At 54.9% G+C, this 13,698-nt stretch overlaps 1 protein-coding gene across 1 annotated transcript; it reads left to right on the forward strand.

Annotated features, from left to right (window-relative positions):
• On the forward strand, positions 1-3,980 carry LOC122173425 (T-cell-interacting, activating receptor on myeloid cells protein 1-like). Its single transcript, XM_065571712.1, has 3 exons — positions 1-361; positions 1,593-1,714; positions 1,813-3,980. Exons 1-2 carry the CDS (start codon positions 217-219, stop codon positions 1,712-1,714), a joined length of 267 nt encoding a protein of 88 aa, XP_065427784.1. The 5' UTR covers positions 1-216; the 3' UTR covers positions 1,813-3,980.
• The last annotated feature ends 9,718 nt before the right edge of the window (positions 3,981-13,698 follow it).

Consider the following 13,698-nt stretch of genomic DNA (forward strand, 5'->3'; position numbering starts at 1 on the left):
GACCGGCCAGGGAGGCCGGGTCTGGGTGGGTGCCCGGGTCTGGCTCTCACAGCCTGTCTCCTGTGCCCAGATCCCAGCTTACCCAGACCCTCCATCTCTCTGACCCCCACCGGGGTCACCGCCCCAGGGGCAGACGTCACCATCCGGTGTCAGGGGCAGCGCTGGGACGTGAGGTTCTTCCTGCACAAGGCTGGAGACCCGAACCCGCCGCGATACATGGACCCTGCTGGGGACGGGGCCGAGTTCCACATCCCCACCGTGGGCCAGCAGCACGGAGGGAACTACAGCTGCAGCTACCGGCTCCGATCAGAGCCCTTCGTCTCCTCAGAGCCCAGTGACCCCGTGCAGCTGGTGGTAGCAGGTGAGGGGCCCCGCTCGGTGTCCCCGCTCCCAGCCCCACACCCAGCCGGATCCTCCGGGGGTCTCTACACTGATGGGATGCTCAGAGCCAGGCTCTGCCCTGAGCCATGGGCCCAGCAGAGGGGACACTGGCCGCGGGAGCGGGGACAGAGTCACTGGGGGGTTCCCCAGCTGTGGGGAGCAGCAGCAGCTGGAGATTCGGGGATGAACGGGGGGGGGATTCCTGCCCCCTGGGCCGGGAGGGGGTAGGGAGAGGAATCTGCCATTGAACCAGCTGTGGAACGGGTCGTGGTGCCCAGGTGCTGGGGCTGGTTGTGGGGGATGGGGGCAGTTACTCTGGGTGGGTGGGGCCCAGCCATAAGGGGGAGTGGCAGCCCCCTGCCCCTCACTCACCACCAGACCCCCAGTTCCCCCGATGCCTCCTGCCCTGCAGGTCGCTGCCTGGAATTTGCTGGAGGATATCAGGGGAGGGGCAGGATCTGGCAGGATGGGCTGTGAAATTGGGCCCAGCTGGGTGCCAAAGTCCTGGGGCAATAACCGCCCCCGCCCCCCTTCTTGGGCCAAATGGCATCCCCCTGGCAATAGGAGTGAGCATTGCCCAGAATTCCCTTTGTTCTTGTTTCTCCTCCTCCCACTGGAGTCTCAGGGGACCCCCTGACCCTCCCCCACATAGATGTTCTGCTGCCTCTGGCTGCACCCTGGTCCCCAGGGCCCTGGAAACGCCCGACTGTGGGGGGCAGCAGGTGATGTACCAGCCTCCCCCAGCGCGCACTGCCTGGCTGTGGTTGGCAGAAGCCGAGATACCCCGGGGCTGGGCTCACTGCACAGCAGACAGGCTGGGGCAGAGGTACCTGTGGGGGTGGACAGAGGGATCCTATGGGGACAGGGAGCTGGGGGGGTTCTCTGTTCTGGGGGGCTAAGACCCTGAGGCTCTGATTGTCCCCATCCCCTGGCCCAGTCCTGGTGTGCCGTGTCTCTTGGGGGCAGTTCGTCCACATGGGAGACCCCTTCACCGGGGAAGCTGAGCCTTAGCCCCCCGGGGCAGCAGGACACAGCCTCCCCTGAGGGGGTCCGGCCCCAGGGAGGCCCCAGAGCCGCGATGCCTGGGAGACCCCCAGAGGGGGGCTGGGCCGGATCTGCCGGACGGGGGGTTGGGGGCTCCACTCCAGAACAGCACCAGCTCCTGATCTCCCCGTCCGAGCCACCAAGTGACTCTTCCCTTCCCCCCACAGTAGACCCCCTGGATTTCACCAACGCCAACGTCGCCCGCCTGGGGCTGGGTGCTGCAGTCCTGCTCGTCCTGGGGCTGATCCTGGCTGAGGCCTATTACAGCCGCCCAAGGGGGGCACCCTAGGTGAGGTGGACCCCCTTTCTGTGCCCCTTGCTCCCCCCAGGGGCTGGGCCCAGAGCAGCATGGGCCCCTCTAACGCACCGTCTCTCTGCACCCCCAAGAGCCTGGATCCAGCCATGCAGGGAAGAGAATCTCCCCGGGGGACAAGTGGCTTCCCCATGGGGTGCTGAGACACCACCACAACCCCCCCTGCTCCCAAACACCCCTGCCTCAGAGAATTTCCCCCATAAACAGCTCCCAACCTGACAGCAGTGTGACGGGTTTGTTCACAGAGACCTCCTCTTGGGACTGTTACCCGAGCCCTTTTTCTCGGCCAGTTTGGGTGTCCAGAACCCTGCCCGGTTGAGCTAGCCTGCTGCAAACACAGACCCAGGGTCTGAACCACGCCCCCAAAGCTGCAGACTTAACTGAAAACAGCTTAAGAAGTGCTCCTGTCTTCAGCACCCAGACACCCAGTTCCCAATGGGATCCAAACTCCATATAAATCCATTTAACAATGTATAAAGCTTATACGGGGTAAACTCATAAATGTCCGCCGTCTATAGCACTGATAGAGAGATATGCACAGCTGTTTGCTCCCCCAGGTATTAATCACTTACTCTGGGTTAATTAATGAACAAAAGTGATTTTATTAAGTATAAAAAGTAGGATTTAAGTGGTTTCAAGTAATAACAGACAGAACAAAGTAAGTTACCAAGCAAAATAAAATAAAACACACAAGTCTAATCCTAATACATTAAGAAACTGAATACAGGTAAATCTCACCCTCAGAGATGTTCCAATAAGCTTCTTTCACAGACTAGACTCCTTCCTAGTCTGGGCCCAATCCTTTCCCTGGTACAGCCCTTGTTACTTCCAGCTCAGGTGGTAACTAGGGGATTCCTCATGACTGGCAGCCCCCTTTGTTCTGTTCCACCCCTTTTATAGCTTTGGCACAAGGCGGGAATCCTTTCTCTCTCTGGGTTCCCACCCCTCCCTCTCAATGGAAAAGCACCAGGTTTAAGATGGATTCCAGTGCAGGTGACATGATCACATGTCACTGTAAGAGAGTGATGAGGAAATTGACATGGACATAGACCTCTCACAAGGCACAGGCCCCAGCAATGTGGAATTCATGGTGTCACTGGGGCAGGTTCATGGCATGGAATGCCGATTCTGGGCCCGGGAAACAAGCACAGACTGGTGGACCGCATCGTGCTGCAGGTGTGGGACGATTCCCAGTGGCTGCGAAACTTTCGCATGTGTAAGGGCACTTTCATGGAACTTTGTGACTTGCTTTCCCCTGCCCTGAAGCGCCAGAATACCAGGATGAGAGCAGCCCTCACAGTTGAGAAGCGAGTGGCGATAGCCCTGTGGAAGCTTGCAACGCCAGACAGCTACCGGTCAGTCGGGAATCAATTTGGAGTGGGCAAATCTGCTGTGGGGGCTGCTGTGATCCAAGTTGCCAGGGCAATGAAAGACCTGGTGATATCAAGGGTAGTGACTCTGGGCAACGTGCAGGCAATAGTGGATGGTTTTGCTGAAATGGGATTCCCAAACTGTGGTGGGGCCATAGACGGAACCCATATCCCTATCTTGGCACCGGAGCACCAAGCCACCGATTACATAAACCGCAAGGGGTACTTTTCAATGCTGCTGCAAGCCTGGTGGATCACAAGGGACGTTTCACCAACATCAACGTGGGATGGCTGGGAAAGGTACATGATGCTCGCGTCTTCAGGCACTCTGGTCTGTTTCGAAAGCTGGAGGAAGGGACTTTCTTCCCGGACCAGAAAGTAACCGTTGGGGATGTTGAAATGCCTATCGTGATCCTTGAGGACCCAGCCTACACCTTAATGCCATGGCTCATGAAGCCGTACACAGGCAGCCTGGACAGTAGTCAGGACCTGTTCAACTATAGGCTGAGCAAGTGCCGAATGGTGGTGGAATGTGCATTTGGACGTTTAAAAGCGCGCTGGCGCAGCTTACTGACTCGCTCAGACCTCAGCAAAAAGAATATCCCCATTGTTATTGCTGCTTGCTGTGCGCTCCACAATATCTGTGAGAGTAAGGGGGAGACATTTATGGCGGGGTGGAAGGTTGAGGCAACTCGCCTGGCCACTGATTACGCGCAGCCAGACACCAGGGCGGTTAGAGGAGCACAGCAGGGCGTGGTGCGCATCAGAGAAGCTTTGAAAATGAGTTTTGTGACTGGCCAGGCTACAGTGTGAAACTTCTGTTTGTTTCTCCTTGATGAACCCTCCAACCCCCCCCCCCGACCCGGTTCATTCTACTTCCCTGTAAACCAACTACCCCACCCTTCCGTCCCCACTTCAAGCACCGCTTGCAGAGGCAATAAAGTCATTGTTATTTCACATTCATGCATTCTTTATTAATTCCTCACACAAGTAGGGGGATAATTGCCAAGGTAGCCTGGGATGGGTGGGGGAGGAGGGATGGAAAAGGACACACTGCATTTTAAAACTTTAACTCTTATTGAAGGCCAGCCTTCTGATGCTTGGGCGATCATCTGGGGTGGAGTGACTGGGTGGCCGGAGGCCCCCCGCACTGTGTTCTTGGGCGTCTGGGTGAGGAGGCTATGGAAATTGAGGAGGAGGGCTGTTAGTTACACAGGGGCTGTAGCGGCGGTCTCTGCTCCTGCTGCCTTTCCTGCAGCTCAACCATACGCTCGAGCATTTCAGTTTGATGCTCCAGCAGACGGAGCATTGACTCTTGCCTTCTGTCTGCAAGCTGACGCCACCTATCATCTTCAGCCCGCCACTTGCTCTTTTCATCCCGCCATTCAGCCCGCCACCTCTCCTCTCGTTCATATTGTGCTTTTCTCATGTCTGACATTGACTGCCTCCACGCATTCTGCTGTGCTCTATCAGCGTGGGAGGACATCTGGAGCTCCATGAACATATCGTCCCGCGTCCTCTGTTTTCTCTTTCTAATGTTCACTAGCCTCTGCGAAGGAGAAACATTTGCAGCTGGTGGAGGAGAAGGGAGAGGTGGTTAAAAAAAGACACATTTTAGAGAACAATCGGTACACTCTTTCGTTACAAGGTCGCATTTTTCCTCTGCCTGCCGGTTTGGTATGAGAGATCACTCACGCAGTGCCAGGCAACAGATTTCGGCTTGCAGGCAGCCATGGTAAGCCACAGTGTTTTGGCTTTTTTAACCTTCTTAACATGTGGGAATGGTTTCAAACAGCAGCGCATTTCCCATATCAAGGATGAATTGGGTTGGCCATTTAAAATGGGTTTTCAATGTAAAAGGAGGGGCTGCGGTTTCCAGGTTAACATGCAGCACAAACCCAAGTAAGCCACACCCCCCCCCACACACACACGATTCTCTGGGATGATCACTTCACCCCTCCCCCCACCGCGTGGTTAACAGCGGGGAACATTTCTGTTCAGAAGAGCAGGAACGGGCACCTCTGAATGTCCCCTTAATAAAATCACCCCATTTCAACCAGGTGACCGTGAATGATATCATTCTCCTGAGGATAACAGAGAGAGAAAAGGAATGGATGTTGTCTGCATGCCAGCAAACACCGGGACCATATGCTGCCATGCTTTGTTATGCAATGATTCCAGACTACGTGCTACTGGCCTGGCGTGCTAAAGTGTCCTACCATGGCGGACAGGATAAGGCAGCCCTCCCCAGAAACCTTTTGCAAAGGCTTTGGGAGTACATGAAGGAGAGCTTTCTGGAGATGTCCCTGGAGGATTTCCGCTCCATCCCCATACACGTTAACAGACATTTCCAATAGATGTACTGGCCGTAATTGCCAGGGCAAATTAATCATTAATCATTAAACACGCTTGCTTTTAAACCATGTGTAATATTTACAAAAGTACACTCACCAAAGGTCTCCTGTATGCCCTGAGGGTCTTGGGTGAGTTCGGGGGTTACTGGTTCCAGGTCCAGGGTGACAAACATATCCTGGCTGTTGGGGAAACCAGTTTCTCCGCTTCCTTGCTGCTGTGAGCTACCTACATTACCTCCATCTTCATCTTCCTCGTTCCCCGAACCCTCTTCCCTGTGTGTTTCTCCATTGACGGAGTCATAGCACATGGTTGGGGTAGTGGTGGCTGCACCCCCTAGCATGGCATGCAGCTCCGCGTAGAAGCGGCAAGTTTGCGGCTCTGTCCCAGACCTTCTGTTTGCTTCTCTGGCTTTGTGGTAGGCTTGCCGTAGCTCCTTAATTTTCACGCGGCACTGCTGTGTGTCCCTGTTATGGCCTCTGTCCTTCATGGCCTTGGAGACCTTTTCTAATACTTTGCCATTTCTTTTACTGCTACGGAGTTCAGCTAGCACTGATTCATCTCCCCATATGGCGAGCAGATCCCGTACCTCCCGTTCGGTCCATGCTGGAGCTCTTTTGCGATCCTGGGACTCCATCACGGTTACCTGTGCTGATGAGCTCTGCGTGGTTACCTGTGCTCTCCACGCTGGGCAAACAGGAAATGAAATTCAAACGTTCGCGGGGCTTTTCCTGTCTACCTGGTCAGTGCATCTGAGTGGAGAGTGCTGTCCAGAGCGGTCACAATGAAGCACTGTGGGATAGCTCCCGGAGGCCAATAACGTCAAATTCCGTCCAGACTACCCCAATTCCGACCCGCAAAGGCCGATTTTATCACTAATCCCCTCGTTGAAGGTGGTGTAAAGAAACCGGTTTAAAGGGCCCTTTAAGTCGAAAGAAAGGGCTTCGTCGTGTGAACGTGTCCAGGCTTAATTCGATTTAACGCTGCTAAAGTCGACCTAAACCCGTAGTGTAGACCAGGCCTCCGTCTGTATCAGCAAAAACAATGAGGAGTCCTTGTGGCACCTTAGAGACTAACAAATTTATTTGTGTATAAGCTTTCATGGGCTAGAGCCCACTTCATCAGATGCATGAACTGAAAAATACAGGAGCAGGTATAAATACATGAAAGGATGGGGGTTGCTTTACCAAGTGTGAGGTCAGTCTAACAAGATAAATCAATTAACAGCAGGATACCAAGGGAGGAAAAATAATTTTTGAAGTGGTAAGATAGTTGCCCATTACAGACAGTTGACAAGAAGGTGTGAGTAACAGTAGGGAGAAATCAGTATTGCGGAAATTAAGTTTAGGTTTTGTAATGACCCAACCACTCCCAGTCTTTATTCAGGCCTAATCTGATGGTGTCCAGTTTGCAAATTAATTCCAGTTCTGCAGCTTCACATTGGAGTCTGTTTTTGAAGTTTTTGTTGTTGAAGAATTGTCACTTTTAGGTCAGTTATTGAGTGACCAGAGAGATTGAAGTGTTCTCCTACTGGTTTTTGAATGTTATGATTCCTGATGTCAGATTTGTGTCCATTTATTCTTTTGCGTAGAGACTGTCCGGTTTGGCCAATGCACATGACAGACACTACACTGCATAGACACTACAGTGCTAATAAGTGATGGTCACATAACCACCACCCTATACCAGAAACCTACTGACCGCTGTACTCACCTACATGCCTCCAGCTTTCATCCAGACCACATCACATGATCCATTGTCTATAGTCAAGCCCTAAGAAACAACCGCATTTGCTCTGATCCCTCAGACAGAGACAAACACTTACAGAATCTCTATCAAGCATCCTTAAAACTGCAATACCCACCTGGTGAAGTGAAGAAACAGATTGACAGAGCCAGAAGGGTACCCAGAAGTCACCTACTACAAGACAGGCCTGTGATGAAGTGGGACTGTTCTTAATGTTTCCTCTGAAGACTGTGTGGGTGCCTCAGTTTCCCCTATGCATTTCTTAAGTCTCTAGGTGGTGGGGAAAGGCCAGTGCGCATATTCACTGACACTCTGTCTCCCTGGCAACAAATGGCCAGGGCCCCTTCCCCCCCTGCAAGGTAACACCTAAAGGTGAACAAAGAGATCGGGTGACCTCCTGGCCCAGGAAAGAGACAAAACCGGGAGAAGAGGGGCCGGAGGGGGGTTTCAGAGTTGGAGCTACCTGGGGACTAGGAGTGAGGGCAGACGTGGGTGTCTGGCTCTCCTAACCCCAGAATGGACCCGGCCGAGGGGTCCCGTTCGCCGCCGTACCTACAAGCTCTGTTTTAGACCGTGTTCCTGTCATCTAATAAACCTCTGTTTTACTGGCTGGCTGAGAGTCACATCTGACTGCGAAGTGGGGGGTGCAGAACCCTTTGGCTTCCCCAGGACCCCGCCGGGGTGGACTCGCTGTGGGAAGCGCACAGAGGGGCATATGCTGAATGCTCCCAGGAGAGACCCAGGAGGTGAAGCCGTGTGAGCTTCTTGCCCTGAAGACGGTCTGCTCCGAGGGAGAGGAGGCTCCCCAAAGTCCTGACTGGCTTTGTAGGGAGCAGTTCCAGAGCATCGCCCGGGGACTCCGTGACAAGGCCCAACAAAAAAAGTAACAGAACACCACTAGCCGTCACCTACAGCCCCCAACTAAAACCTCTCCAGCGCATCATCAAGGATCTACAACCTATCCTGAAGGACGATCCCTCACTCTCACAGACCTTGGGAGACAAACCTGTCCTCGCTTACAGACACCCCCCCAACCTGAAGCAAAAGTCACCAGCAACTACACTCCACACAACAAAAACACCAATCCAGGAACCAAACCCTGCTACAAAGCCCAGTGCCAACTCTGTCCACGTATCTATTCAAGGGACACCATGATAGGACCTAATCACATCAGCCACACCATGAGGGGCTCATTCATCTGCACATCTACTAATGTGATAGATGCCATCATGTGCCAGCAATGCCCCTCTGCCATGTACATCGGACAGTCTCTATGCAAAAGAATAATGGACACAGTTTAATCTAAGCTGGTAGAGATGAGCTTAGGGGGTCTTTCATGCGGGTCCCCACATCTGTACCCCAGAGTTCAGAGTGGGGAGGGAACCCTGACCTGGTGGCAGTGCTGGGATCATTTTGAACCAGAAGCACAGACCACAGGATATTAAAAGGACACTTTTTTTCTTTTGGGCTTGAAAACCAGGGAGGTTTAATTTTTTAAAGGACCCTTTTCTTTTTTTTTTTTTTAAGCTGAGAGCAGCTGGGTTTTTTTTTCTCTGCCCGAGGGCAGGGTAGTTAAGTTCCTGCAAGGGAATTCACAAGCTAAAACAAAAGATAATCTAATGCATTTCCTTGCTATTACTTACAATTTCTGTAATTTTAGATGTATCATTTCAGTAGGAGCTGGGTTACCTGCTTGGTCTCGCTCTTTGTCCCAAGAGGGAACAAAACAAAAAGCACAAACACAACCTTCCCCACACCCCCATTTGATAATATCTTCTTTCCATTGGTTCTTCTGGTCAGGTGCCAACCAGGTTAATTGAACTGATTAACCCCTTACAGGTAAGTGACTCTGTACCTCTGGCCAGGAGGGATTTGACGTTACTGCATACATAAGGGTTGTTTCCCTTCCCTTTACATTTATGACAGCGGGTGTTTGGGGGGAGCCGGCAGTTTGGCGGAAGTAGGTTGAGGGTGTCGGGAGGGTGGCTGAGGGGACAGGAGCCGGGATGTGGGACAGGAGTTTGAGATCAGACTGGCTCCCCCCAGAAGGTCAGAAGCAGGCAGCACGATTGTTTGGGGGTGTGAGGGGGGAGGGGCTGATGGTGCCCCCCAGGAGGGAGTTGTAATTTCCATGCCTTATCAGGTTCCCCTCTCACTGCCCCCCTCCTACTCCTGCCCCCTCAGTCCTGGGTCACCCACTTTCTGTCCCCTCACTCTCCTGCCCCCCACAGCCCCCTCTGCCCCACATTCCCTGCCCCATAAGGGCCCCCCATACCTCCCCTTCCCCTCCCCTCCTCCTCCCCCCACCCCTAGATACTGCTGCCCAACCCACATTTCCAGCACCCCAATAACCTTTCCTGACATCCCTCTTCTCTGCTCCCCACACTTTGCGATGTAGACACACACACACACACAAACACAGTGGGTCTGAGCCGGGAATGGGGGGTCAGGATCGTTTCCTGCCAAAACTCTGCAGAGCCAGGTGGGGGGAGGGAGAGGGGGTGCCCCTATGGCCATGGGGCGGGTTCAGCCTGAAACACTTATGGGGGACCCCAAATCCCCCCTTCTCTGTCACGGTCCTGCCCCAGACCCCTCTCAGCTCCTGTCTCCTCAGTCTGAGCCCCTTCTCCTCCCCCCACATTCTTCTTCCCTTCCTCCCCCTGCCCCACACGCTGCCTGTCCTATAATGGCCCCCACGTCCCCTCAGCCTCCCTCCCTGATGGGGACACGCTGGGCAGGAGATGGGGGCTTTGGAGGAGACGGGCTGATGTGGGGAGAAGTGTGGAGGGGAGGGGCTGTGGGGCTCTTTCCCATGTAGCCATCGACTCACCCCGACAGTCTGGGGGGGAAGCTTATCCACCCCTCAGGCTGCGGCGTCGGCCATCTTAGCCAGGGGGCAGCATGGCTGCCCTGCAAGGACTGCAGGGGGTGAGGAGGCGGCCATGTTAACTGAGGGCAACAGAGGCTTCCTTCCCTTGGGGAGCAATGGGAGATGGCGGCCATGGCTAGTGGGGGGCCGTGAGGGGGCAGGGGCTGGGGGCAGAACGGGGTGGGGGGTGAAGGGCAAATGGGCTGGGGAGCCAGAGCTGGGACATCTGCCGGGGGGGCCAGTTTCTCTCGAGCTCTGTCCCTGTGATCTTCTCCCCTCCCCTTTCTGGGGGGCTGGTCAGCTCCCCTCCCCCCGTCTCCCTTTCGCAGCATCCTGAGGTCGGAGAGGGAAGCTCGGCTCAGCCGTCAGCCCCTGTGAGCTCTGCCCCGGGCCCTGAGCTGCTCAGACCCACGGCCCCAGGGATGGGCTGGGGAAGGGACACGGGGCCTTTCACCTCTAGGGTGTCCTTTTCTCTAAGCACTAGACCCCACCCCCGAACCAGAGCCAAGGAGAAAACCCAGGAGTCCTGGTTCCCAGCCCCTACCCCCCAATCACTAGACCCCATTCCCGTTGTCACGGACTCACAGATCGTGCCCACTCTTGACCCCGTACGGTCCGTGGGGAAAACCCCCTTCAGAGCGACAGCCTTTCTCAGGGGTCCACTCTCTCTCGGGGGTTAAGCCCCTCCACCTCCTGGAGCCGCACCTCTCTGAGCCTTAGCACGTCTGTCTCTTGCCGTGGGCCCCCTCAAGGAGTCCACTCACTCTGGACCCCCAAGGCCTCCACTCCCAGAGGGAATAATGCCACCCTGTTCTCTAGCCCAGAGTGACTCTCAGCCAGTGTAAAACAGGAGGGTTTACTGAGTGTCTGAACCCAGCACAAGAAACTCTCAGGGCCTCAGTCCTGGCCTCCCTCAGCCCAGCACATCCCAGTCTCCCCTGCATACACGTGGGCTCTGCCTGCTCCCTCTCTCCAGCCCAGAGCCCCCCTGCTTCCCAGCTGGTCATTTGAGATCACCGGCCCGAAGCCTCGCCTCTGTCCATTGTCTTCTCTCCAGGTAAACAGGGTCGCCTGGGCCTCCTCTCCCATCTTCTGTATTCTGCCCCCCTCTGGCTGGAACCAGCTGGTCAGGTCACCGGGATCCTCTCTTTACAGTCCATTGTCCTCCCACTGGCCACAACCAGCTGCGACTCCTGAGCTGGGCCTCTGGGTCACCCGTCGCTGGGGTATCCATTCTCCAGGGCATTAGCTGGGGTCCCAAGTTCCCTCTCTGGTCCTCTGTAATGACAAACTCCCTCTCCCCTCACCTCGTTAAACCAGTAACACCCAGGGAAACTGAGTCCCACCCCCTCTGCATGCAAATCATTGGAAAAGACAAGAAAATCCCCCACTTCGCCACACCCCTCGCAGAACTGGGGTATATAAACAGGGTAGGTGCCGGGCATCAAGTTTACAGAGTTTCACAGGCAGTAGCAGAAACAGGAAGCAAGCGCTGGCTCTGGGCAGATTTCCCCTTTCACGGATTTAATGGCTGTTCCTTCAACAACTCCAGATCTAAATTTACCCATCTCTTGCCCCCTCGTGGGGCCCAGAAACCACAACCCCCCTCCCAGCCCCCCAGCCCATCTCTGTACCATGTCACTTGGCTAAGAATAGATTCTGCAGAGACACAACCTGGGAAGGAGGTTGGCCAGGTCCCTCCACCCTCATTCTCCAGGGTGGGTGCTGGGCCCAGCCGGGTCAGGAAGGAATCTCTGCCCTGCTCCATGGGAGAGGATCGCTCCGTGTGAGGCACTGTGCGGGTGGGAGGGGAGATCCCTCCTCTGCTCTGAGCTTCTGCTCCAAGGAGGCTAGACTGGGAAGCTCCCATGTGGGACTGGGAAGTAATATGTGTGTGGGAGGGGGCTGGGCAGCTGCAGGAGGGGATGTGGTTTGCTGAGTGTTGCAGGGAGCTGGCTTTGCTCTGACTGCGGTAGATTTGGGCTGGAAATTGCAGAGAAACCAGCTGATGGGGAGGAAAGGGGCCGAGTGCATCACGGGCTTCCTGGGGCTGCAGCCCCCGGCACAGTTCCTCATTCCGCTCGCACTCGGGACTCAGGCTGGGTGGAGCTCGGCACCGGGGCGTTGGTGGCAGCACTGAGGGGCCCCCACTGCCCCATCATGGCATCTGCTCTCACCGCCCTCCTCCTCGGTGAGTATCGGAGACAGCCAGGGCGTTTGCCCATGTGGCGAGTCAGAGACCGCTTCTCCCTTATCCACATGACTCGTTATCCTATCAAAGAAAGCTATCAAATTGGTTTGACACGATTTGTTCTTTACAAATCCATGCTGGCTATTCCCTATCCCCTTACCACCTTCCAAGTGTTTGCAGATGATTTCCTTAATTACTTGCTCCATTATCTTCCCTGGCACAGAAGTTAAACTAACTGGTCTGTAGTTTCCTGGGTTGTTTTTATTTCCCTTTTTATAGATGGGCACTAGATTTGCCCTTTTCCAGTCTTCTGGAATCTCTCCCGTCTCCCATGATTTTCCAAAGATAATAGCTAGAGGCTCAGATACCTCCTCTATTAGCTCCTTGAGTATTCTAGGATGCATTTCATCAGGCCCTGGTGACTTGCAGACATCTAACTTTTCTAAGTGATTTTTAACTTGTTCTTTTTTTATTTTATCTGCTAAACCTACCCCCTTCCCGTTAGCATTCACTAGGTTAGGCATTCCTTCAGACGTCTCGGTGAAGACCGAAACAAAGAAGTCATTGAGCAGCTCTGCCATTTCCCAGTTTCCTGTTACTGTTTCTCCCTCCTCACTGAGCAGTGGGCCTCCCTGTCCTTGGTCTTCGGACCCTGCTGGCTCTGAGGCTGAATTTCCCACCACCAGCACCAGACGGGAACAGAGGGGAAACTACACCTGTCTTTAGAGTGATAGAACAGACCCAGCTACCTACTCGGAGCCCAGCGACCCTGTGCAGATCATTGTAGCAGGTGAGGGGCCCAGCCCAGCACCTCGGCTCCCAACCCCACACTCAGCCAGTGCCCAGGGGGTCTCCGTGAGCTCTGGTGCTCAGCAGATGGGACGTCCAGCCAGTGAAGGTTGGGTGTGGAAGACATCTCGGCCCCCTGGAGGTGAACTGAGGAGGGAGGAGATCTTGGGCTGGTGCCTTGGTGCCCTGGATCTCAGGGGAGACCTTGACCCTGTCTCTGCCCTGTTGCTGACACTCCATGATGGGGACGGGGGGCACTGGCCGTGCCAGGGTCTGTCTCACGCCCCATCTCCCTCCCACTGCAGAGCTCAGCTCCCCCAAACCCTCCATCTCCGTGAGCCCCAGTGGGGGGGTCGCCCTTGGGGGAGCCACGACCGTCCAGTGTCGGGGTCGGTGCCGGGGGCTGGAGTTTGTTCTGTACAAGACTGGGGCCAGGAATGCAGACGGAGGCAGCTACATGTGCTATTATCCCCCTGACTCGGATCCGGAAACTTGGTCGGAGCCCAGTGACCCCATGGAGCTGGTGGTAGCAGGTGAGGGGTCCAGCTTGGCATCTCTGCTCCCAGCTCCACACCCAGCCAGCCACATAGGGGGGCTCCTGTAGGACTGATGAATAAAATTGTTTTTAATTGTTTACTTTATT

Source organism: Chrysemys picta, chromosome 17 (genome assembly GCF_011386835.1).
Source record: "Chrysemys picta bellii isolate R12L10 chromosome 17, ASM1138683v2, whole genome shotgun sequence".
NCBI lineage: Eukaryota > Metazoa > Chordata > Testudines > Emydidae > Chrysemys > Chrysemys picta.

Bases quoted from the DNA above. Each gene is read 5' to 3' on its own strand.
- LOC122173425 (XM_065571712.1), top strand. From the start codon at position 217: ATGGACCCTGCTGGGGACGGGGCCGAGTTCCACATCCCCACCGTGGGC. The intron at 362-1,592 runs GTGAGGGGCCCC...TTCCCCCCACAG, and splicing joins CGTGCAGCTGGTGGTAGCAG to TAGACCCCCTGGATTTCACC.